The 23,362-nt window shown below is 38.8% G+C and overlaps 1 protein-coding gene across 1 annotated transcript; it reads right to left on the reverse strand.

Annotated features, from left to right (window-relative positions):
- Positions 1-1,233: 1,233 nt before the first annotated feature.
- On the reverse strand, positions 1,234-23,011 carry LOC308381629 (macrophage mannose receptor 1-like; the record flags this gene model as incomplete). Its single annotated transcript, XM_080859217.1, has 30 exons — positions 1,234-1,460; positions 3,422-3,448; positions 5,745-5,909; positions 6,007-6,123; positions 6,959-7,093; positions 7,604-7,769; positions 7,888-8,117; positions 9,146-9,248; positions 11,236-11,378; positions 11,525-11,627; positions 11,960-12,102; positions 12,651-12,751; positions 14,309-14,370; positions 14,810-14,973; positions 15,146-15,181; positions 16,317-16,452; positions 17,545-17,617; positions 17,753-17,874; positions 18,074-18,273; positions 18,396-18,544; positions 18,722-18,837; positions 18,934-19,047; positions 19,272-19,429; positions 19,710-19,886; positions 19,975-20,115; positions 20,253-20,366; positions 20,501-20,662; positions 21,280-21,441; positions 21,925-22,311; positions 22,945-23,011. The coding sequence occupies 30 exons, from the start codon at positions 23,009-23,011 to the stop codon at positions 1,234-1,236; spliced, it is 4,200 nt and encodes a 1,399-aa protein (XP_080715343.1).
- Between the last annotated feature and the right edge of the window lie 351 nt (positions 23,012-23,362).

Here is a 23,362-nt window from a genome sequence, read left to right on the forward strand (position 1 = left end):
TGTCATGTGTTAATGGTTTAGTTTTAAATGAATAAAACATGATTATATACTGATTTCAAAAGAATTTCAAATCTAAACTTTTTTTCATGCATAAGCTAATTCTTGTGTTCTACTGAACAACTTTCAAATTAAAACATGCGTTGTCAGCACTTTGGCTGACGCTCTTGAGAAATCAACAGTGGTCTTTGAAAGACGGTCCTGTGAAACCTTGGTGGCCAGTTGTTATTGTATTGCACAACCATTTTGATTTCTTCACCACAGACTGGAGTTACGCCATATATATTTTTTCTTCATTCTTACTCAAGGCTGCTTAATAATGTCAATGTGGGATAATCTCATACATTCATGTTTTCTGTTGACAGCTAAATGTTTTATAAATGTGTACTTTTATATTATTTATCTCCTTCTATGAACATATTTAGGATTCGATTTGGGGTGATACAATACACAACCACTCATAAATGCACCATAGATTTTTGTGATTGCAATTGGTCATTTATTAAGCAATATGTGTTCATATTATACAAGTGAAATAGTCTTAATCCATATCATAATTAAATCACCACAGACTATGAATAAAAAGATTATTGTCTAACAAATCTTCATATAATGCTTAAAATGCAATACTGCATGCCATAAACAGACATGTAACACTAAATTAGAGTTTCAGGTCAAAATGGACTCTCTTTCAAAATGGACCCTCTTCTCCAACTTCTCCCTGAATGTGTCAGCTAATAATGATCAGGTGACAATTAAGGGTGTGTGACACAGACAACACATCTGATATTCACAAATATCATGTATTTCACAAACATTATGTATGAAGATATGAAAAACAAATATCACTAAAATCAGAAAGGAAAATCTACGTGAGGTGAAACAAAAATACATAACATACATTATTACAGTGATAAACAACTACTTTTAAATGGAATTTCAAAACTTCTTAAGCAATGTTATCAGAAACCTTCATTTAATTTCACAAAAATGTTTGACCCATTATTTTTTCTTGCACTTGATGTACTGTTTACATACATACTTACATACATACATACATACATACATACATACATACATGTACATACATACATACATACATACATACATACATACATGCATGCGTACATGAATACATACATACATGCATACATACAGTACATACATACATGCATGCATACATACATACATGCATACTGTACAGATGATTCATTGATGCATTATTTATTTATGGATTTATGGACATGGATCTATCTCTATGCTCTCTATTAAATTCTTGTCATCAGGAATATCTTGCTTAGAGGACTTGAAGTACAATGGATTCTCAAAGGCAGGCATTCTGGGTAGAACTGGTTTATGGCCTTTGTAGTAGAAAAAAGCAACAAATCCCATCACAGTGAAAGCAATCATAATGGCGACAACCAGCCCTGTATACAAACGGTGAACCTCCACAACAGGGATTTCTAAAAAGAGAAAGAACAGAAAAAGGTAAGTGACGATAAATGGTTCTTATGAATCTGATCTGGCATTTTTCAGCACACAGCTTTGTAGGCTTGACTGATGATGTTAATGGCCCAATTCTGTGTTTTTTATTTGTGTGTGTTTGCGCCCCCTACAGTTTCAGAGTGTAATTCATGGACACTATTCTATGTGCATTATTGACAAGCTGAGTCTTCTTAGCTGATTACAAATCTTTCAGCTTGTCAACACATGCACAAATTTGTAACATTACAAATCGAGGTTTGCTTTAATGGTAGCATGATTAGCTAATGTAACCAGAAAAACAAACACCTAGGGTTAGGAATTTGTGCACGCACTTAAATTCATATAGCAGTCATAAGACCTCAGGGACAGGAAGGAAGTGCATATCTTTCAAACTTACACAGAGTAAAAAGAGAACTTATCTCCACCCAGCACCTTAAGGTGTAAAACACACATACGCTATGCTTTTATAAAAAAAAGCTTTTTTATATAGTATAGTTAAATATCACTATGTCCTTACAATTATGGTTGTAAAAAAATACTTTTGGATGTTTTGCCAAAAAATGGCAAGTACAGTGAATCTCATATTGTTGCCTTATTTAGCACAAGAATATGTCTCTTATATCGTCAAACTCCTCATGTTCACTAGATGGGTCGCAACACCGCAGAATGTAACTCTCACTGTGCAAACCCACGGTGCAAACCCATGCCACCGTTGTGAGCGACGCGATTTCTAAACCCAATGCATTTCAACAGGAGCCAGTCCATTGTGACGTAGATGAGCGATGCGACGCGACCGATTAAAATTCGAACATGTTGAAACTTATGCAAATAAGGAGCGATTTTTCCCGGCAGAGGCCAATGAGATTGTTTGGTGTCGTCTTTGACGGTTTGAAAATTGTAGGACTGTATGCTATTTCCACACGCTACACCACGCCCACTCAAAGCGATGGAATTCGGTCGCGTCGCTGGCATGGGTTTGCACCGTTATGAGCGACGCGATTTCTAAACCCAATGCACTTCAACGGGAGCCAATCCATTGTGACGTAGGCCAGCGATCTGGGCGACGCGACCGATGAAAATTCGAACATGTTGAAACTTGTGCAAATGAAGAGCGATTTTTCCCGGCAGCGGCCAATGAGATTGTTTGGTGTCGTCTTTGACAGTTTGAAAATTGTAGGACTGTGGCATCGTTTGGTCGTTTAATTTTCTAAAAAGAAAGGCTTGGATGGCATTGTAAGGGCTTGTTGTTGCTCCTGGTATGTTCTATATTTTATCCTGGGCTTATTTGAACACAATGACAGTTTTGATATAAAGACAAGTGACTAGATAGCTTCTAACTGACTAGCCTGCTCACAAGCTCACTAGTCCAGTCTGTTATGCTATTTCCACACGCTACACCACGCCCACTCAAAGCGATGGAATTTGGTTGCGTCGCTGTCATGGGTTTGCACCGTCAGGCACTGCTTCACACCCTTTCAGTGTACAGCTGCCACATCCACAAACTATAGTTCCTTAACCTCTCACTCAAAATAAGCTATACAACAAACTTTTCTAGTCTATTTATGCCAGAAATGCAATCACTCAAGATAACAAACTTATCTTGGAACAAAAGATGTAATTTCACTTTATTCTGGCTCCTCTCTCCCTTTATGCTGCCATCTTGTTACACACTGCTATGCGCTACATCTAGTCACACACTTCTAATAATGAAGTGCACTGCATATTGCAGTGTATTATCAAATTGACAACCCGGCTGTAAAGTTGGCAGTAATGGAGGGGGATAATCTCTTTCTTTAGGGCTGGTTTAGATTTTCAACAAGCGTGGAATTTTAAGATATTTCCTGACATGGGACTGCGTGGATTTTGAAAGTAACGTTCAAATGAGCAGCGGGAGCCATTGTGCTGCTTAAACGACTGTAGATTGCTAATGTCAACTTACCAAGTGTAGACACTGTAGGCAATGGATCTGAAAAGGAAAATATGGAAAGCATGTATGCCTTGTCTTGACATTAATGTACATAAGCTTTTAACCATACACATGACTGCCCAGGAAGCTAGGAGTAACAACACCAAAACAGCACAAAAAGAACACACTGCAAGAAGAAGACAAAAATACAAGAAGAATACCAAATCAGAATTCTGTTCATATTGCGCTTGCACGTTGACATATTTGCAGCATTAAAAACAAACACTTGAATTACATTTTGATGTACAATTGTTTCGTTATACTTCGATTTAATTTTTAACATGCGTGCTTTGCGTGAGGCAGAATGGATGCTGAAAATGAGCTATAAAATGGACATCCCGATCTCCAGTATCAAAGAAGATGGCTGGAGGGGTAGAGTGATCTGATCATGATTTCATTACAATCTAAAGTATCTACACATGATGATCTCACTACTTCACTGTCTGCATACTTATCAGCCTCCCTGCTGTATGCATAGGAATGGAGGTTGGATTATATAAGCAGCCATTTTTAAGCCTGCAAACAGATTCAGATCTACTCACTTTGGACTCCCGATTCGAACCGTTGCGGATACAGTGTATGGATACAGTGTGTGGATACAGTGTGTGGATACAGTGTGTGGATACAGTGTGTGGATACAGTGAGTGGATACAGTGTGTGGATACAGTGTGTTCGTTTTTACAACAAAGTTTCCTTTTGGATACAGAGAAACTAGGCTTCGTGAGCACAGGGGCTTAAGACAATTGGTCTCTTGCAATTGTCCTTCCTCTGTGCCTTTTCTACTCCTCCCCTCTCTGCCAACCCATCAGGGGCAGGCTGTTTTCCCTCTCTCTTCCCCCCCTCTCTTTCTCCCTCTCTCTCTCTTCCCCCCCCCTCTCTTTCTCCCTCTCTCTCTCTCCCCCCCCCTCTCTTTCTCCCTCTCTCTCTCTTCCCCCCCCTCTCTTTCTCCCTCTCTCTCTCGTTCCATCCATCTCCTCCCTCACATTCCTCAAATCACTCACATTTGGTTAGTCTTAGAGTTAGTTTGCATTTGGGGTGTTTTAGGATTATTTGGTTCAATTGGTCATTACAGTGCATGAAATGCCCTGTATTGTTATTCCTAGGCTTCTTCTTCTTCTTCTTCTTCTTCTTCTTCTTATTCTTGTTACCTTTTTCTGCGATTAATTCAGCCCGAACCGCTTAACGTAGAAACTTCATTCAAACTTTGTCGCGTAGGTCTTGTAAAAGACACTTATGCTATGTATTTTTCACTTTTCTAAACTTTATACTTTTTAAGATATTAAAGAAAAACGAATATAAATTTCTCCCATTGACTTACAGTGGGCCATTATGACATCATAATAGGGTCTTTAAACTGGCTTGCACCTGTGCTTTACTGACACCTGTGCCAAATCAAAGGAATCTCTTCTCTCTCTGTCCCTCTCAATTTAACTGTAACTAGGAACATTAAGACACCATCCATTCTCTATTTTTTTTCTCTCCATCTTTCTCTCTGTCAACTTTCTCTCACACTCAATCTCTCCTTCACTCCATTTTTATCTCCTTTTTTCAATATTTTCACTTCCATTTTTCTTTCCTTCTTCCACTCTTCTTGCCTTTCTTTTTTCCTCCATCCACTCTTCTTTCCTTCTTCCATTTTTCTTTCCTTCTTCCACTCTTCTTTCCTTTATTCTTTCCTTCTTTCACTCTTCTTTCTTTTCTTCTTTCCTTCCACTCTTCTTTCCTTTCTTCACTCTTCTTTCTTTTCTTCTTTCATTATTTCACTCTTCTTTCCTTCTTCCACTCTTCACTCTTCTTTCCTTTTGTCTTTCCTTCTTCCACTCTTCTTTCCTTTCTTCTTTCCTTCTTTCACTCTTCTTTCTTTTCTTCTTTCCTTTCTTAACCTTTGCATTTCATGCACTGGTATTTCCTTCAGGAAATGCATTTTCTAGTTTCAATTGGTAATTGGTTAACAATTAGTAAGCATTTTCGTTTAAGCTCTTGTCATTAGTAATGGTTATCAACACACTGGGATTTTTATCTTACACTGAAACCAGTCTATACTTTGGAACAACTGGTTTACCATGTATTATTGTACCATCTGCAATTCCTCTAGTGTCATGCCAGTGCTTATTTAATAGCTAGCCAAATGTTTCATAGTGGTAAGGTAATGTTACAAATATCATTTAATGAATACAAAAAATTATTATTACAGTCTGGTGTTTTCCGTCTTCGGTAACACTTTGGCTGCCCTCTTATAGTTCTGTGTATTTCATTAAAGCAAGCCTCTGTGGACATGAGTGGGTCGAAGTCATACCTTTGGGCTTTTTGCAGATGTATGGATATTCTGAGTTCTTCCAAGCACTCCTCCATTTCAAGTCTGATGTAGAGATCAAAGCATGCATGTCTTCATCATCATCTGGTTGACCTTCAGCCCAGTTGGTATAGTCCACTACACTCCTGTCCAGCCAGTGCCACTGACCTAAGTTCAAAATAATGTAATTATTTATGAGGGTGTATATCTGGTTTCTATTGACAAATCGTAGAACACAGTCCATTTCAATTCTGGTTACTATTACCTTTGAGGTTTTTGTAAAGGCCCATCCAGACAGCTTCATAGGTGTCCTGCACCATCTCCAGCATACTGTTTATAAACGTGGCCTCTTCAGAACTTTCAATGCTAAGCAGCGACGCTCCTGGAACATCTTAATTTGAAATCAGAGCTATGAAATAACATCTCGTATGACAAAGCTAAAAGTCCTTTCAGTTCAGATATTTCAACTGAACAAAGATATAAATACAACATAAAACAGTCTCAAAGATTTTACAGCTTATGAGGGAATTTAGTCAGTGGGTTGTAGTAACCTATGGATTCTGCATGGCTATATCTGCATTTCTAAACCTGATTATTCAAATCCTTGATTGTGAAAAGCCGTTGTAAAATTCAGCATTACCTTACAATTTGACCTGATTATATTCCATATTACTGCGCAGCGAATGGCAAGGCATTCATATAGCGCATTTCATACCCAGTGTTCCATCTGGCTGTTGCGTTGCTTCAAGGGTTGCGTGGCAACAATTTATTTAGGAACTATAATTTTTAGTGGCGGAAGAATGACGGTTTATCATTAAACTATTGTTTCTTAAATTGAATTGTCTTTATTTATGAAACCATATCAAATATGTGTAGTAACAGGTTTAGAAAAGCAATAAGCCCCGCAAGTCCGTGCTTTGCGCTGATTTTAGAACAGGTAAGGGGGTTTAACGGCACTCCGCTTCGCGTCGTGCCTAACAACTCCCTTACCTGTTCTAAAATCAGCGCAAAGCACAGCCTCTTGGGGCTTATTGCTTAAGTATGACTGCACAGATTTCTGTGAGTGTGGAGAAATTGCTGGATCTTTTATTTTCCATGTCATGAAACATAGGACCCAAACTTGACATGTTACACTTACATATACTGTATGTAAAGTGGGCCAAACTTTTGAAACCCTGTAGTCAAAGTAAGATGCAATGCATAACAGTATCCAGTACCCAATATAGTACAGGCTGTAGAAGCTTCTGGCCAGCTTTTTTTTCTAGATGACAGAAAGTAGCAATGGCCCTTAAAAGGCAACCATAACTCTGGACACAGACCAGGATACTGAGGGTGAGGCGTTGGAGCAATATCTGTGAATGGAGAGGGAGAGTTTCAGGGAAAAACTGAGGATCACTCAGTGCGGTTACATGTGTCCAGTTTTCGGGCGTTGTTGGGTTTCAATCGAAGATCCATTTCATGTAACACCCCAAATCTAGATTTCCTGTGTCCGACTGAAATCAGATTTACACCCCCAGATAAGTGATCGGATTTGGTGGAAATCGGACAACGTGCGCTTGTAACTGTTGGGATCCATCACAAGTGGAACTGCACACAACCGCTGTTTTGACTCATGTGTTATACGTACAGTATAGTAGCGGGAATAATTCATTTCTTTCAGTAATATTCAATTTACATTTTGGAATAGATACATTTGTCTGCTGTGAAAAATAGCCATTCATTTATCCTGATTTGTAAGAGATAAATGTTTATTTGACTTGAAGTTAAATTCTTAACTGGGCTAATGTTTAGGGCTAAATTCTCTTTAAGACTTAGAATAGAACAGCACAGTCAAATGTGGTGAAAAAAAGGATCTTCCATACCCGTTGAGCGCTTGCAGACACTGGGAAGGGAGAGATTGCATGGAGCAGTTTGCCAGCCTCCAGTCAGATCCACATACACACAAGGAAATTGGCTTTTGGGTTCTGAATTTTTCCAGTTCTCCCTGTTCAGGTGCCAGTGATCAATCCATCTAAAGTAACCATCGGTCTGTGGGTGGTTAAGAATCACATTGTGAAATAAAAAGACAAAGAAACAAACATGTAAAAGAGATTCAGCAAATTATGAATTCTACAAGGCACAGGTTGTCACAGAAATGGAATATGACCTCATTTTTATTGAGTCCAATCCACACAGGTTGCTTGAGTTTGTGGATCTGCAGCTCTATGTAGGCCTGGGTGATGCCATCACGAATGCTGGCCAGCTGGGCATCGTCTGCCTCACACCTCCTCTTGGCCTCCCACCACGTCCCATTGTTTGGCTCCACCTTTAGGGAGTCATTCCCAAACTCCACGTATGAGCGGGGGAGCACTGTTGTCTGTGGGATGATTTGATTATCTATAGAAACAATTACATAAAATAACAACCAGGGAATCGTCAATATATAACGATAAGATGAATGGCAGGATGACGGCATGGGTCATGTTATTATGCCCAAACCTCTCCAGAATGATCCGGTTTCACAATGAGGGACAATTATAAACAAAATATATGTAACAGCTAAACTAGTGTTATTTGTCCCCAGACTAACAGGACAATGGCCAACATCCTTATGGAGCTCTACAGTTAGAAACAGGTTCATTTATACACATTCACTCAAATGCACTACAGCGTAAATTATTTATATACAGTACTTCGCGTATTCCAATTCACTGCATCTTAAGGCTGATTTATGGTCAGAGACATAAGTGTAAGCGCAAGCGCAAGAGGCCGTGCAAGCCCCTTGCGCGACCCTTGCGCGACTTTTCACGTCCTTGCGTGCGTCTGCCCCTTTTTCTAGACTTGCGCCATTTTTTACGCAAGCCTATTGTTCTGGGTGTGAATTGCTTGGCAACACCCGCAACCATTCAAGAAGCATGAATTGCTATGAGTACATTTTGCGCAACAATGTGACACCAACGCAGAACAAAGCAGCCGTCTTTAGCCCTTAAATTGTGGTTCCTCATTTTATTAGGCCCTGGGCTCTGTAAAGCGCCTTGAGACAAGTTCATTGTTTTGGTGCTACATAAACAAAATTGAAACTAATGGAATTGTCAGTGAAACCTTGTCACGATACACATTTTTTAATAATTGCTTTTGAAAGCATTTTCTGACTTATACCCCTGTGTTTCCCATTTCTATGTCATGTATTTTCATTCATTTTAATTACGTGTATCGTTTGATCTAACATATTGAACTTTAAATAAATGTACTTACCAACATATGAGTGCTTTATATAAAATGACATACCGGTACATACTTTTTTGTAATCTATTTACATTCATACCGTAATATTCTTGAATGCTATTAGAGCACTTGGGAGTGCTAGATAGCACCACTCCCTGTTGCACTCAAACTCACAGGATTGTGACATAATTATTACTCACCGGTGGGTCGTTTGCAGATAAATCCCATATTTTGAGAGCATTCGTAGTCCTTCCACTTTCCAACAGAAGTTCTGGAGTTGATTATTGCAAAACATTCACTTTCCTGTCCAGGAAGAAGCTATTAGTCAAAGTCAAGTCAAAGTAGCTTTATTGTCAATTACTTCACATGTCAAGACATACAAAGGAATCTATAGAACGTTTCCCACACTCCCACAGTGAAACATATAAAGTGCACAGGCACAACAGATAAGACAAGACATTACCTAATACTTAGTAGAACAGACAGATACACGTACAGCAGCATAAGTTTTCTTTAAAGTGAGGTTATGGTATTATTTAATACCATATATAACATAATATTTAGCCACACTGTATTTAAAGTAACACTATGCAACAGGCTACCCACTTCTCCTGGGGTCCTGGAGGAAGGACAGTCCGGCATGGGAAAAATGCAGAGGAAAAATGAGAAAATGTGTGTCCTGTGTCGCCACCTAAAATGCACGTGTGTTGCTGTTTGTTGTTTGTGCCACAATAAACTGACTAAAGTCAGCCTCGTTTGTTTTTGTTGTTTGTTTGTGAGGGACAGATAAACACCTGTGTCTTCCCCATTAGCCATCCAAGATATGCACTATGTAGTTCTGTGTAACGGACTGGAACACCTTCCAAAAATGGAAGAAAAGCTTTCACACACATGGCCTCGTTTCCCGATAACGACGTATTTTAATGGCCTACGTGGATTTTGGCGACAAAGTAGACTCAGTAACACTTTCTATTTACGAGCGTTTCCCGAACATCATCTTAAAGTCAGGTGCACGAGCGGCACGTGCACGAGTTCTTAAGTATCTCTTAGGGTGGAGGTCGCCTGTTCATCGATGTCAGACGAGTCGATTTTCTCACTTGTGTATACATGGGTTTCTCGGCTACGTCATCACTGGTTGCGTGCGCAATCTCGCGGCAGAAAGAAGCAAGATAACGTTGAAGTGGATGAGAAAGCTGTGGAGGAAGGCAACATGACAGGGAGTTGTTGTGTGGTGAACTGCTCTAACAGAGTTGGTAAGATGTTCAGTATACCTAGGAGGAAGCATCCGTTTGCCAGGAAAAATAAAATATCAAATCAAATCAAATATAGAAAAAGGCTCAACAATGTACAAGGTTACGTTTGGGAATATGTTGAGGGTGTGTGCAAGCATTCATGGCAACAGAATAGGGAACGGTAGGCTAAATAAGTAATAAACAATACATTTAAACTGGGCTTTCTGTATTCATTTGTATTAGGGTAGATGGCTTTCTGCCGCGGATTTGCGCGCGCAGTCTTCAATATTTGTATACAAGAAACCCATGTATAGGCTCATGAATGAAGTTCCAATATAACAAGTGTCGACATAAGAACAATACCTCAATAAATATATTTAGGCTAGCGGGTGCCACCCTCTTGATTGATTTCCAGCCCGGCTCAATGACATGTGAATTTCCTAATATTGCAGCCTAACTACACAGTCAGAAAAGCCATCTCCTTAGTTCAATAACATATTATTTTGTATAATCTTTATTTTCAAATACTCAATATTCTTTATTTCTATTTTGATGGGAATAGGCAGGTTAAACAATGACATTCTCATGATGTGCTATACACAGAAACATCGTTTGGATTTCTTCTATAATAGGCCGAACGACGCCCCTGGTGGATTGCATCGCTAAGTGTGAAGTTACTACTGGTCCTGACCACACGTAGAATTCTTCTCAACGAAAGATAAACTTAAGCTAAGTGCGGCGTCGGGAAACCGCTCTGCAACGTAGGATCCCTCTCACGACCGATTTCAAGTCCTTTTTCGCGTTCGGGAAACGAGGCCCATGACATTGCCAGCTTTACTGCCAAAAGAACAGTTAATGTGTTGGCAAGCTTCTATCAGTGTCAGCAGGGCTGTTGGTGGTGTTTGCAAGGTTTTTGCATGTCGTTTAGGTAGTTAGCTTATTAGTTTGGGAACAGAACTCTGTAATGCTGCTTTAACTACAATTTGGTACATTGTGTTCAGAAATTAATGGTAATTTATAAAATGTAAATATTTAAGTGCATATTCTTTACATCTCACCCAATCCCAAAAATTACTCTGTAGGAGGAAATTTCTGAAAGTGACCATTTTTCCCTCACTCCACACAAGGCTCCAATCTGTGAAGCTGTGCAAGCCAATCCACAAATGTTGTTGGGCATCTGCGGTCATGGTTGTCAGAAATGCTAACAAAAAAATTGTTAAACGTGAAAGGGTTAGAACTCTTTCATTGAGTGTTATATTACTGAGGACATTATACATTTGGTGTATATTTCAGAATTACCATATGTAGAATATTTTATATATAATCTTACAAGCAGGTGGCACAAACCTTGTTCATCTTTGCTTAGAACTGATACCAGATTTCCACCCACTGCTTTGCAGAATGACATTGCATCCGTCCAGTTTTTCTCCTCAAACTGAGTCTTGTAGCACTAGACAGTGAATGTATTATTCCATGGTTTTGAAGAAATATTTTTTATCTAACACTGAACGATACAAGTATTTAATAACACACAACCTTACATATCATTTCTTTACAGTACCTACAATTAACCGATGCCACTGTCAGTATTTTTTAACATTAAACAACCTCTCATTCAGTGAATCATAATTCCCATACTGACTGGATTTTTTCATCTAAATGTTTATAAAACACTTATTTATTGCAATAATGTAGCTGTAAATAACTGTTTCACTACATTTTTACATTTTTAACTATTTTATGTCTAACAGTTAGACATATTTAATAACAGGCTGTGCTCACGTGTTGTTTGTACTTTGTCCAGTCAGGGGCACAGCCTCCCTTAGGGGCCTCAGTAGGAGCCAGAGTAGCATTTACAGCAGGAGCTTCATGACGCTCACAGATGAATTCATGACTTCTCCCACAGTTTGTGACAAGCCAGAGACCTGGGAAAGAAACACCAAACACAATGATGTAAGCAAACTGAAAAACTGCAAGCATCTGACCGGCATATTATAATTAAGCAATATAGCACTCGTGGGAGTGGGGTAGGTAAGGGATAATCCCACAGGTGGTGTTCAGCCGTAGCCACCGAGGCCGGAGGCCGAGTGGCGTAGGCAACAACACCCATGGGATTATCCCTTACCTACCCCACTCCCACGAGTGCTATATTGCTTGTATAAAACAATTCTACAGTCAACAAACATTTCAACACAAAGTTATTGATTAAAAATGGTTTATTTCGCCATTGTTTCTACGCAACAAAAAATAGTTCCATTGTCAACATCTTGGTTTGGAATTTTAAGAATTTTGAATTAACGGTTATCATCAATGCGCAATATTTCATCGCGGAGTGATTTATTATTAGCTTCGAAAAGTCCCAAACTGTTGGTATGTTGACGGATAATCCAACTCATGGAACGTCTCTTGTCCAATCAGAAACAGCTAAATAATGCGATAGTACAAAAGGCATAACGTAACTTAATGTACTAACCAAAAGAATTACTCATTTTCACACAGGTCTCATCATTGACCACAAAGAGTGGTTGGTTTTCATCCCAACTTTCAAAAGCCACTGGAGTCCCATCCATCCACCTAGGAAATAGCAGGAACAGGATGGTAATATTAGTCTAATTGGGTATTTGTAGGTTTTGTTTTTAATTAAAAAGCTACTCTTTGACCCGAAGGAAAGCTGCATGCAGTGCAAGGTCAGTAAGCATTTTCCGGCTGATGTTAAATGTGTGCCTGGATTATTTAAAAGTGTTAAGGTGGGAGTGTTTAACTTATCTGAGGCCAGATGTCTATGCATGTATGCACAGCACCATCACAAAACTCATATAACATTTTTCGATGCATTTTCTATACATTTCCATGTGTGGAAGGCAGACAAAGCCTGCTTGATGACAAAACTCCACCTCCACCTCTGTGCTGCTCCTGACACAGATCGGCTTTGGCCTCTTTTGTCTGGCTTACTGTTGTGTCTAACCAGCTGACATACAGTAGGTGTGAAGTTCGTCAAGGCCAACACCCTTCTTGAGCTTGAGGGCAGTTTCAGCCATAGAATAACAGACGGAGGGCTTCCGCATAAATACGCTTAGAGCGCAGCGTAAACAACAACTGGGCACACGCTCTAAGCCTCTGTACTAACTAAGAGGAACTAACGGGTAAGTGAGATGTACTAACTAAGCTATACGGGTTAGTGAGATGTACTAACTAAGATATACGGGTTAGTGACGTGCACTAAATAGCTGTTCTAATGAGTTAGTCAGATGTACCAACTAAGCTGTTCTAACGGGTCAGTGACATGTACCAACTAAGATGTTCTAAACCTGATTGTTCAAATTCTTGATTGTGATTGGCTAAAAGCCGTTGTAAAATCCAGCATTACCTTACAATTTGACCTGATTACATTCCATATTACTGCGCAGCGAATGGTAAGGCATTCATATAGCGCATTTCATACCCAGTGTTCCATCTGGCTGTTGCGTTGCTTCAAGGGTTGCGTGGCAACGATTTATTTAGGAACTATAATTTTTAGTGGCGGAAGAATGACGGTTTATCATTAAACTGTTGTTTCTTAAATTGAATTGTCTTTAATTATGAAACCATATCAAATATGTGTAGTAACAGGTTTAGAAAAGCAATAAGCCCCGCGAGTCCGTGCTTTGCGCTGATTTTAGAACAGGTAAGGGGGTTTAACGGCACTCCGCTTCGCGTCGTGCCTAACAACTCCCTTACCTGTTCTAAAATCAGCGCAAAGCACGGCCTCTTGGGGCTTATTGCTTAATTCTAATGGGTTAGTGAGATGTACCAACTAAGTTGAGATGAACTAACTAAGATGGACTAACTGGTTACTGAGATGCACTAACTAAGATGTACTTACGGGTTAGTAAGATGCAATATTATTGCCTTAAATGGTGTAGCTTTGATGTGCAATTTGTATTTCCAATTTATGCTTTGATTGCAGCTTCTTGCATGATTTAGGAACTGGTACCAAAAAAGAACATCAAAAAGGTTAAATATAAGGTATCCTATCTTACTGGCAATATAATTAGTTTTCTCAGTGTCTTAACTTGATCAGACTAAGGTCAGAGGTCACAGAACTAAACATCTCATTGATATAGGAATGAATGATCAAACACTCAGACTTACTCTGTGTTTTTATCCAGATCTATCCTTAATCCAATGTAAAAGTCATCATATTCCTTTTGTATCTAGCAGACATTAATATAATAGGAATTCATTTAGTCATTAGTTATATGCATTGATGAACATGGAAAATTGATTTTCTACAACAGTGTTTTTCATGAAGAGACTTTTAGCATGGCATCACAACAAATACAAAAAAGAACTAAAGGACGTTGATTTTTAAGTTGAAAGGACCATCTTTACCCTCACATTGACTGTGACCTAGTCAAGTAGTTCAACCAAATATCACACTATATATAATGTGAAAGACTACATCTACTAGGGCCAAACACAGGGATGGGGGATATCCTTTACGAACCCCACTCTCACTCGGGTCATATTGCATAATGAAAATGCCAACTGAGTCTAGAAAGCAGTGGAGCTTTCTTGGAAATACAAAACACAATTTAACTCCTTATATACCGAAGTTACAATTGGCATTTCCTATAATAAAAAAAGAATTACCTGTTTCCACAGAAATAACCTTTCTGCTTCACTGTTGATTACAACAAGGTCCCCATGTCCCTTTTTGCAAAATGTTCTAGCATCCTCCATTTGCATTGCGCTGTCACTGATATAATACTGATGACCGCTGTATTCTATCCATCCATCTTCTGTGACATTATATTCTAAAGTCATGAATATCAATACAAAAAAAAACAAATTCCTTTTAGAGTTAAATAATACTATATTATATAATTCATAATCATATATTATATGACTTGACATAACAGACAACAGAACAGACAACATTTTCATTCTGCACAAGCAGAATGAGAACCGCAGCAGTTGGATACTCACGTGGAATGGTAGCGTTGGGTACCCAGGGGGTTACTCCTGTGAAAAATACAAAGAATGATTTGTTTATCACTTCGGCCCAGTTTGGCAACCACCAACATTTATTTTCTCCTAACTAGTAGAATATCTATACATGTTAATTTGAAAGGGGAACACACAAACAGAGGTGGGCAGTACCCCGCTAGGTTTACTCCGCTCCATGTTCTTGAGGGTACTAGCATGGGCATACACTGGATCCAGACATGGCAAACAAGTTTAACTAGCTAATGGAAAAAAGATTAAGATCTTCTTGGATACATGTAATGTTACCAAAAACCTAACGCTAGCCAAGTTTGTGAGTGCGTGGTTTATTCTAAGACTGATTAACAAATAGGCCTACCATCCGTTGAAAGGCTAGCCTACACATAGCCTACACATATCTCTCCTGCCTCAGATGTCACTTTAGCATCTCATCTGAGCTGTCATTTCTCAAAGTATAGGATGACTTGTAGTAGGCCTACTCCTAAACTCAACAAAGAAAGGGCTTAATTTGATTAGTGCAATATTTAGTGGACATTTTTCTTTTAAAGGAAGCCTATCAGGTTCACATAATTTCAACTATGTCCCCAAAAAAAAGTTAAAATACATAACATAGCATAAATCAAATATTCAAATCAAATAAGTGACAATTAACCATCACACAGCATCAAGATCACGATCTTAGGAAAATCTAAGGATGAGCAATTTGAACTGAATAAAGAGGAGACTATTTGTATAGCCTGTAAGGTATAGGCCTTACAACTTCACTGATGGCACATACATGGCCAGTAGCAGCAGTAGCCCTCCAGCCTACAATTCATTATTTATTTTTATTTTATAGTACATATGCCTTATGGGAGTGAACAATATCTTCATATGAAGTTGCTCTTACTCAAGTCATTATTTTGAGGGGTACTTTTACTTCTACTTGAGTAACTATTATGATGAAGTAACAATACTTTTACTTGCACACAACTCATCTTTGTAGACTTTTGTTTTATACAGAATGTTTCTTGGTAGAATGCACAAATATTCACCAATATAGAAAACGAAAGTAATCATGACTTTGATGGAATTAAAACAAGCTCCAATTTTTGAGGAATATTTATACTTCAAATAAGCATCTTAAGAACAGTGTTAGGAACCCTTGGCTTACCTTTACGTATCTCACAAAAGAAATCCATTTTCTTTTCACAGGAAAAATCATTCCACATTCCAGCCAGAATTCCAGCACAGTTCTCCATATTGTTTCTATTATTTGGTTCTCCACTCATCCACTTTGTGTAGGAGGACTGTAAGAGTAAATCATTATTCTTAACTGGAATAACTAAAAACAAGAAATCTAAACTGACAGATGATAGCCTACATGAAAACCAAAAATATTAAAATAAACCAACGAGCAAATTAAGGCATTTGCATAAACAATATCAGTAAGAGATTATTATTGCATTGTCCAATGGTGTGTAATTAGCGGGAATGTGAAGAACCCTGAAACAAAATAAAAATGTTAAGCTATCATTAAAAGGCAAATTGTTGGGAAATGTTATTGTTGTTGCTACCAAGGACAGCTAGTAAAGACCATTGTTGGCGGTCGAAAGATTGGTCTGTGCCTGGTCTGTGTGACTGGCACCATAGAATAGCCACTGCCTATCATCTGCAGGGGAAGTTCTGTCTTTTGGGTATTGCTATGATAACGATCTTTCTTTGTCTATGTCTTTGTATTTTCTTATGATCATTTAAAGCAACACTATGCACCAATTTGCCACTTTTTGAAGTGTGTTTTTGAAAGCAACTACCTCTGGTATCATCTTCAAATTTATTTTGATGGTATATGGTCATGTGAAGGACAGACAAACACTCCTATGGCTATGCACTATGGCTATGCTCTATGTATGTCTTCAGAGAACAACATTGCTAACTATATTGTCAAAAGACGACAGTTAGCATGTTAGCAAGCTTTTATCAGAGCCAACTGGGCAGTTTTTTGCATGTTTTTTAGGCAGTTAGCTCACTAGCTTTAGATTAAAACTCCATAATGGTGCTTTAAAAGTCCTGTCAACAAACTTGGAATTGGAGTTGTTCATCTCATGTTGTATATGACAGAATTGTTGATTAATCATCTGTAACTCTTAAAATGTCACAACAAAGATACGCAATACAGCTGTGGCCAGTCTATACGTCTACAGAGTTTTAAAAAAAGTCTATCAATTTTACATATACTACTCTAGGGCCCTTTTGTGAACTTATGAAGTAATATAATAACTTTCACTAATTGAACAAATGTAAAGTACATATACCAGGCCACACACTGTAGAACCGCCCCCACACACGCACACACACATATACGTAAACACACACACACACACACATTTTTTAAAACTCACCGATGAGCCATCAGACCATGTGTAGCCAACATTAGGATCCTGATTACTGTAACCAATCCATGCAGAATGAAATCTGACATGTAAGTAGAGATGGAGACAACACGTTCCAGGAAGGGAAATAAGTAGTTCAGAACATCACAAGACATTGAAATATATCAATAGGTCTTATTGCAAATATACACAATAACACGACTGTTATAGTTCTTACCGACTTTCAGATTTGGGGTCATCCAGATGACTATGAATGCTCATCAGATCCCCACCAATGGATCTACAGAAATCTAAAGCTTCAAACCAGGTCTTCTCTTCTTTGGAGGCCATGACAAAGAGCTTTTTTAAAAAATAGTAGGTTTGTTACACAAAGTTTTTACTGAATTTTAACAAATGACAGTGATGAACCTTAACAGAAGTGTCGGTTTATTCCCTGTCAGAAAACTTAGAAAGGGTCATTACATTAAAACAAGGTGAAGTTGTTTTATGTGAACTGATTGTTGGTAGTTGATATATAATGCCCATAGCAGTGATGAACCTTGTAACAGAAGGGTCGAGCTCCCAGGGGATTCCAGCCTTCTGCACAGCTGGGAGGGGGTGAGGTAGGTGGGGCTGGGGTAGTCACCACTCCCTCAGCCTGCTGTCTGCAGATGTATTTCTCCTGGTTGGAGCAGCTCAGCACATCCCACAGTCCTGCCAAAGTCCCAGTTGTCATGGCTACACAACCCTGTTTTTGCCCTGTTTTTGATACACACACACACACACACACACACACACACACACAACATTTTTTTGAAATATTTCTTATGATTTGCATTGATATCTCTTTCACGCACACCTGTCATCAGAAAGACACACACCTGGCATACGAGCATTCCAGTGAGTGAAGGGGACCTTCGGCGTGTTGGTCCATTCAAATGTGTAACGGTCTCTTTGGTTAGACAGCCCAATCCAGAAGTGTTTCTCTGGTCTGGCTCCCACCAAACTGATGAGGAAGGCATTCTCCACCCTATAAGGGGACATATTTAATTCTCAACACAGGGATTTAGGTTTTAATGTGTCTATACAAAGACAATATTGCTGTTGTACAAAGTCATTTAGTGTGTTTCAAACACCCATTTTAGAGGTCAATATAAACTTTCATAAAACCTTTGCAAAGTTGACAGTAAGCATTTAGTTAGATTACCTGCTTGGTATATCAATCAAGTGGGCGCCACTTTCTTGGCAACTCTTTTTTGCCTCATCAAATGTCTTTGTTGTTGATCCAACTAAGTAGCAGTTGTAGCCATACCTGGTCCATGCCTGGGAGGAAAGAGAAGAGGAAGGGTTAATGATTGGATGGATGGTGATTGGATTGACAGGCATTGATCAGTTTCTTTAAAAGATAAACAAACTCACAGCTTTGCAGCCAGTGTTCTCAGTCTCGGATCCAGAGGCAGGGTTGGTGTCCCCAGCCCTTTTACAGAGGAACCCATTCTTTTCTTTACAGTTTGAATCGGACCACTTTCCATCCTGACAGCATGGAGACAGAAACGTTTACATACACTTTAACTCTCCTTACAAGACATTACATTAAAGGGACCACATGAAAATGAATCTGTTACAGTAACCCTGCGTCACAAATCTAACAATTATTAAGGTATGTAAACAAATAAACAAAAAAAATTGTAAAATATCCATATAGAAATAGTTCAGTTGACTGATGGTCAAAATGAATGTCATCAACTGTCTCTTACTTTCCCCCCCATCAGGACACAGTCCTCCTCTTTCGCGCGGTGGTGAGATGGCTCCTGGGCGTCCCACTTGGCGAAGGTGACGGGAGACTGATCGCTCCACTCAAACAGTAGTTGTGTCTTTTGGTCATTCAGACCGATCCACAGCCTATCAGTCTCCACTGCAGAGGCAAGGAACAGGAGTCAGACAACACAAGAATGTATTCATCAGAACTTTGATCAAATGCTTTTTTTTCTGGTTTATCTTATTTGTTTGTTTTTTGTCTTTGCCGTTTCAGCGTATTTATTGCATCTCTTTTGGACCAGTATAGTTTTACTATGTTTTGTTTGGTGGGTACATACTGTATGTTAATATGTATATACTATGTAAACATGCTATTTATATACAGTACTATGTACCCTCATTTAAAATAATTAAAACAAAAATGTGATATGACTCACTGTATCCCAGCTGTGAGAGGACAAAGCTTTGCTCCTCTACATCATGAACGCTCACTAAGTGTCCTTCAGTCCTCATACACTGAATGCTGGCATCCTTCCAGGTTGTCTTTGTACGATTAAAAAAATAGCAGTGATCTGCGTATGGCACCCATGGAGCAATGCAAGAAGCTGTCGGACCTGAGAGACAGAGAGAGTTTTGTCAGGCAATAGGAAATTGAATGATCATTTCCATTCAGTGAAATATAATAAATATGGCGCCGTCTACCTGGAGTAGCAGTAGCCAGATCTGTGGTTCTTTTCTGGCAGATATATGCATGCTTTTTGGAGCACAACTTGTTTTCCCAGTGATTAGACTGCATAGTGTTTAAGCAACCACAGAACCATCCCGGGGCTGGGTTTGGCTGGCCTGAAATAGAAGATTAACGTATACGTATATATATATTATATAATAATAAGATACTTCATAATTATAAATGTTATGTAATATATTCCATTTCTTCTTTACAGACGCGTTTTGATTACATTTTACACAAAAACACACACCTGATCCCCATCTCAAGTAACGAAGTGGATGTCCATCTGCCCACTGCCATCCACTCTCACTGTCTAGTTGGTTTAGCCCAATCCAAAAAGTCGTTTCAATTCCACTTGTGATCCCTTTGTTTTCAAAAGAACTTCATAATTAGCATGACATACTGATGTATCTTACAAAACACAAGACGCAGGCCTTTCTATGCCAACTGAAAATGAGGCACACTAAACAACAACACACAGATATAATCGTGGGTCACCTGATATGTAGCTTTGCTCCTGGGGCTCAGTGATACTCAGCAGGTCTGAATCCTGCTGCTGGCAGCTCCTCCTAGCTTGGTGCCAAGTCAGGGCAGAGTGGACATTTAACTGGTAAAAGACGCCTGTCAGTGGATTCTTCTTCCAGAGCTTATTTTCAGTTGCTGCGTGTTTTAAAAACACACAAAAGTATTTTAATAAATAAGTAAACCTGAGGATATAGCAAATCTTGTGAGATGAAGGAAACCATGTATTTTAAACAATGGTACATTTTGTTGTTTTGTTATCATTAAAGGCACCCAGTGCAACTTTATGTAAACATTCAATGAAAAATAAACATTCAATTTCTAGTCTTTTTTGCACGTAGTAAGTTTCAATAACTCCATACCATTACATATCGACATTCAAGGAGCAAAGATGAGACGTCGTTGAGTGGTGAGAACTGATAGAAAATCGTAAACAACAACAATCGCCGGTGGGGAGAAGCCATTTTTACATTGACTGGAACCTGCTTTGTTTATTGTAGGTTACCAAAAAATAAAGAAAATGGCGGCGATTGTTGTTGTTATCGATTTTCTATCAGTTCTCACCACACAACGACGTCTCATCTTTGCTGCTTGAATGTCGGTATGTAATGGTATGGAGTTATTGAAACTTACTACGTGTAAAAAAGACTAGAAATTGAATGTTTATTTTTAAGCCTCGAAAGTTGCACTGGGTGCCTTTAATTGGCAGGAAAAATGTAAACAAGTATATCTTGTGGCATTGAAAGGTAACGTACATTTAGTGGGGCAGTAGCCCCACAATTCCTGGTAGTCTCTGTCCGGTGAACACCACGGCTCTTCTGATTCCAAGAGTGAACAGTCTGAGTACCATTTGCCCTTGTACTTGAAAGGAAAATGGCATGGACGGCCAAAGGCATTGCCCCCGATTGTGTACAGTTCTGTTCAAAATAATGAAAGGTTGAGTATATAATTAAGTTTCAACAGCATAACTGCATAACACTTAACATAGCGATCTTTGTTTTCTTTTTTCAACTGATATTGACTAGCTTTAGCCACATTTTCTGTTTAATTTCAACTCAATTTCAACCTTCATCTCAACTCGATATTGTTTGTAATGTAAAATACTGAGTATAAAATAGTAAGAGCATACTGAAAACATGCACAAACTACAAGTAAGTCAAGGGTACGAGTTGAAAGTTCAGTGTAAATTTGTTCTAGGGTATTGATAATTAGTGTGCTGAACTAAACTTTGATAACATTAACACCGGTGTTGTACCCGATTCAAACCCTTATTCTGACGGGGGGGCTGAATCGGGTACAACACCTGTTAAGAAGCATTATGTAATGTAATGTGACAAAAAATGTTTCCACTTTCATTCAATTTAGTCCTCGACATAATCAAAAAACTGTAAGCCACATACCTTGGTATGGCTTTGAGCAAAGCCCCTCTGTTGTGCCATGTGTTAGCCACTGACTAGCAGCTCCAATGTCTTGGGTGAGTTTCAGGATGCTGTTTTCATCTTGGGATAAGAAAAGATTTGTCCCCTTCAGATTTAACAGCGTGTCATTCTTGCACTCCCACTTTTGAAGTTGAGTTGTATCATCACAGATGAACCACTGTAGGCCAGAACCATCTGCTGTACTCCCAGCTCCCAGGCATTTCTTCAGGTGAACATTAAAGATGCGGTCGTTGGATGTCCGGCGGAACTGCTGGCTCAGTTGGTTGGAATCACAGTAGAACAGCTTCAGAGGCTGGTAGCCTTTTAGGCATTTGTTGACATTCTTGTCATACATCAAAAAATTGCTCTCTGTGGGGCAAGAAGTGAGGCAGGAGATTGAAGAAGAAAGGTTACCTCATCAGAGAATAACATTTCATAGTAAAGCAGTTTAAAGATATTTTATGATTACTTCCCAAGGGTTCCATGTTAAACAGTTTCTCGCCACAGGGATGATTAACCACCCAACACCGACTTGATTAGTGCCGACCCTAATAACCATCAAATGATCATGTGGTGCCTAACTTATTCTGTGTTTAAGCATTGTAAGTAGTAATAGTATATAATATCAGCAGTGATAATACTGACAGTGATGAATTACAATACATTTTTTAACCTCAAAATAATAACAGTAATGACAAGAGTATTGCTTAAATGTTTTGTTCTTCATTTCAACAAAGAATCTTTGATTAGCACTTGTCATTTATTATAAAGACGGAGCATCTTACATGCGATTTCACTGTTTGATCTCAGTACTAAATCTGATCTGTATTAACAGTAATCACTCATTAGTAGAACCGGTACCGACACCTTGTGGTAACATGTGGAACTACAGATATCACCACACTTAAAGACATTAACTTCGCTGACTTAAATAGAACAAGTTTCTGTAATACTGTACATTACATAACTGTGCACACTACAGTTATTGCATGATACTGATACCTGATTGGCTGGAACACAATGTGACATGAAGGATGACCAGAACAATCCCCAGTGGCTTTGTCCTCATCGTAGCACGTCTACCTGCACAGGCTGTCCGTGTGTGAACTTGTGCTCCAAGAGCCAAGACTGAAAGTGACACAGTCAAGGATGAGGCCTCTTTAAGAGGGGGCACGATTAATGAGTCAGCTGAACAGATTTCAACATTGAACAGAGTGGTAGCGGACTTATCCTGTTGACTACATCCTTCTAACAGTAGATTTTTGTTCTGTCAGTAATTGTATAAAGACAACTTTTGAATGCTTACATTAGAGACTGCAGACAGACAAGGACAAGGTGTTGCCTGTGATAGGGAAATGTAATACATTTTTATTCTATTTTTAATCTGAATGCTTAAATGTGCTGAAGTAAGGAACCAACC

The sequence above is a fragment of the Sprattus sprattus genome, assembly GCF_963457725.1.
Source record: "Sprattus sprattus genome assembly, chromosome: 20".
Lineage (NCBI taxonomy): Eukaryota > Metazoa > Chordata > Actinopteri > Clupeiformes > Clupeidae > Sprattus > Sprattus sprattus.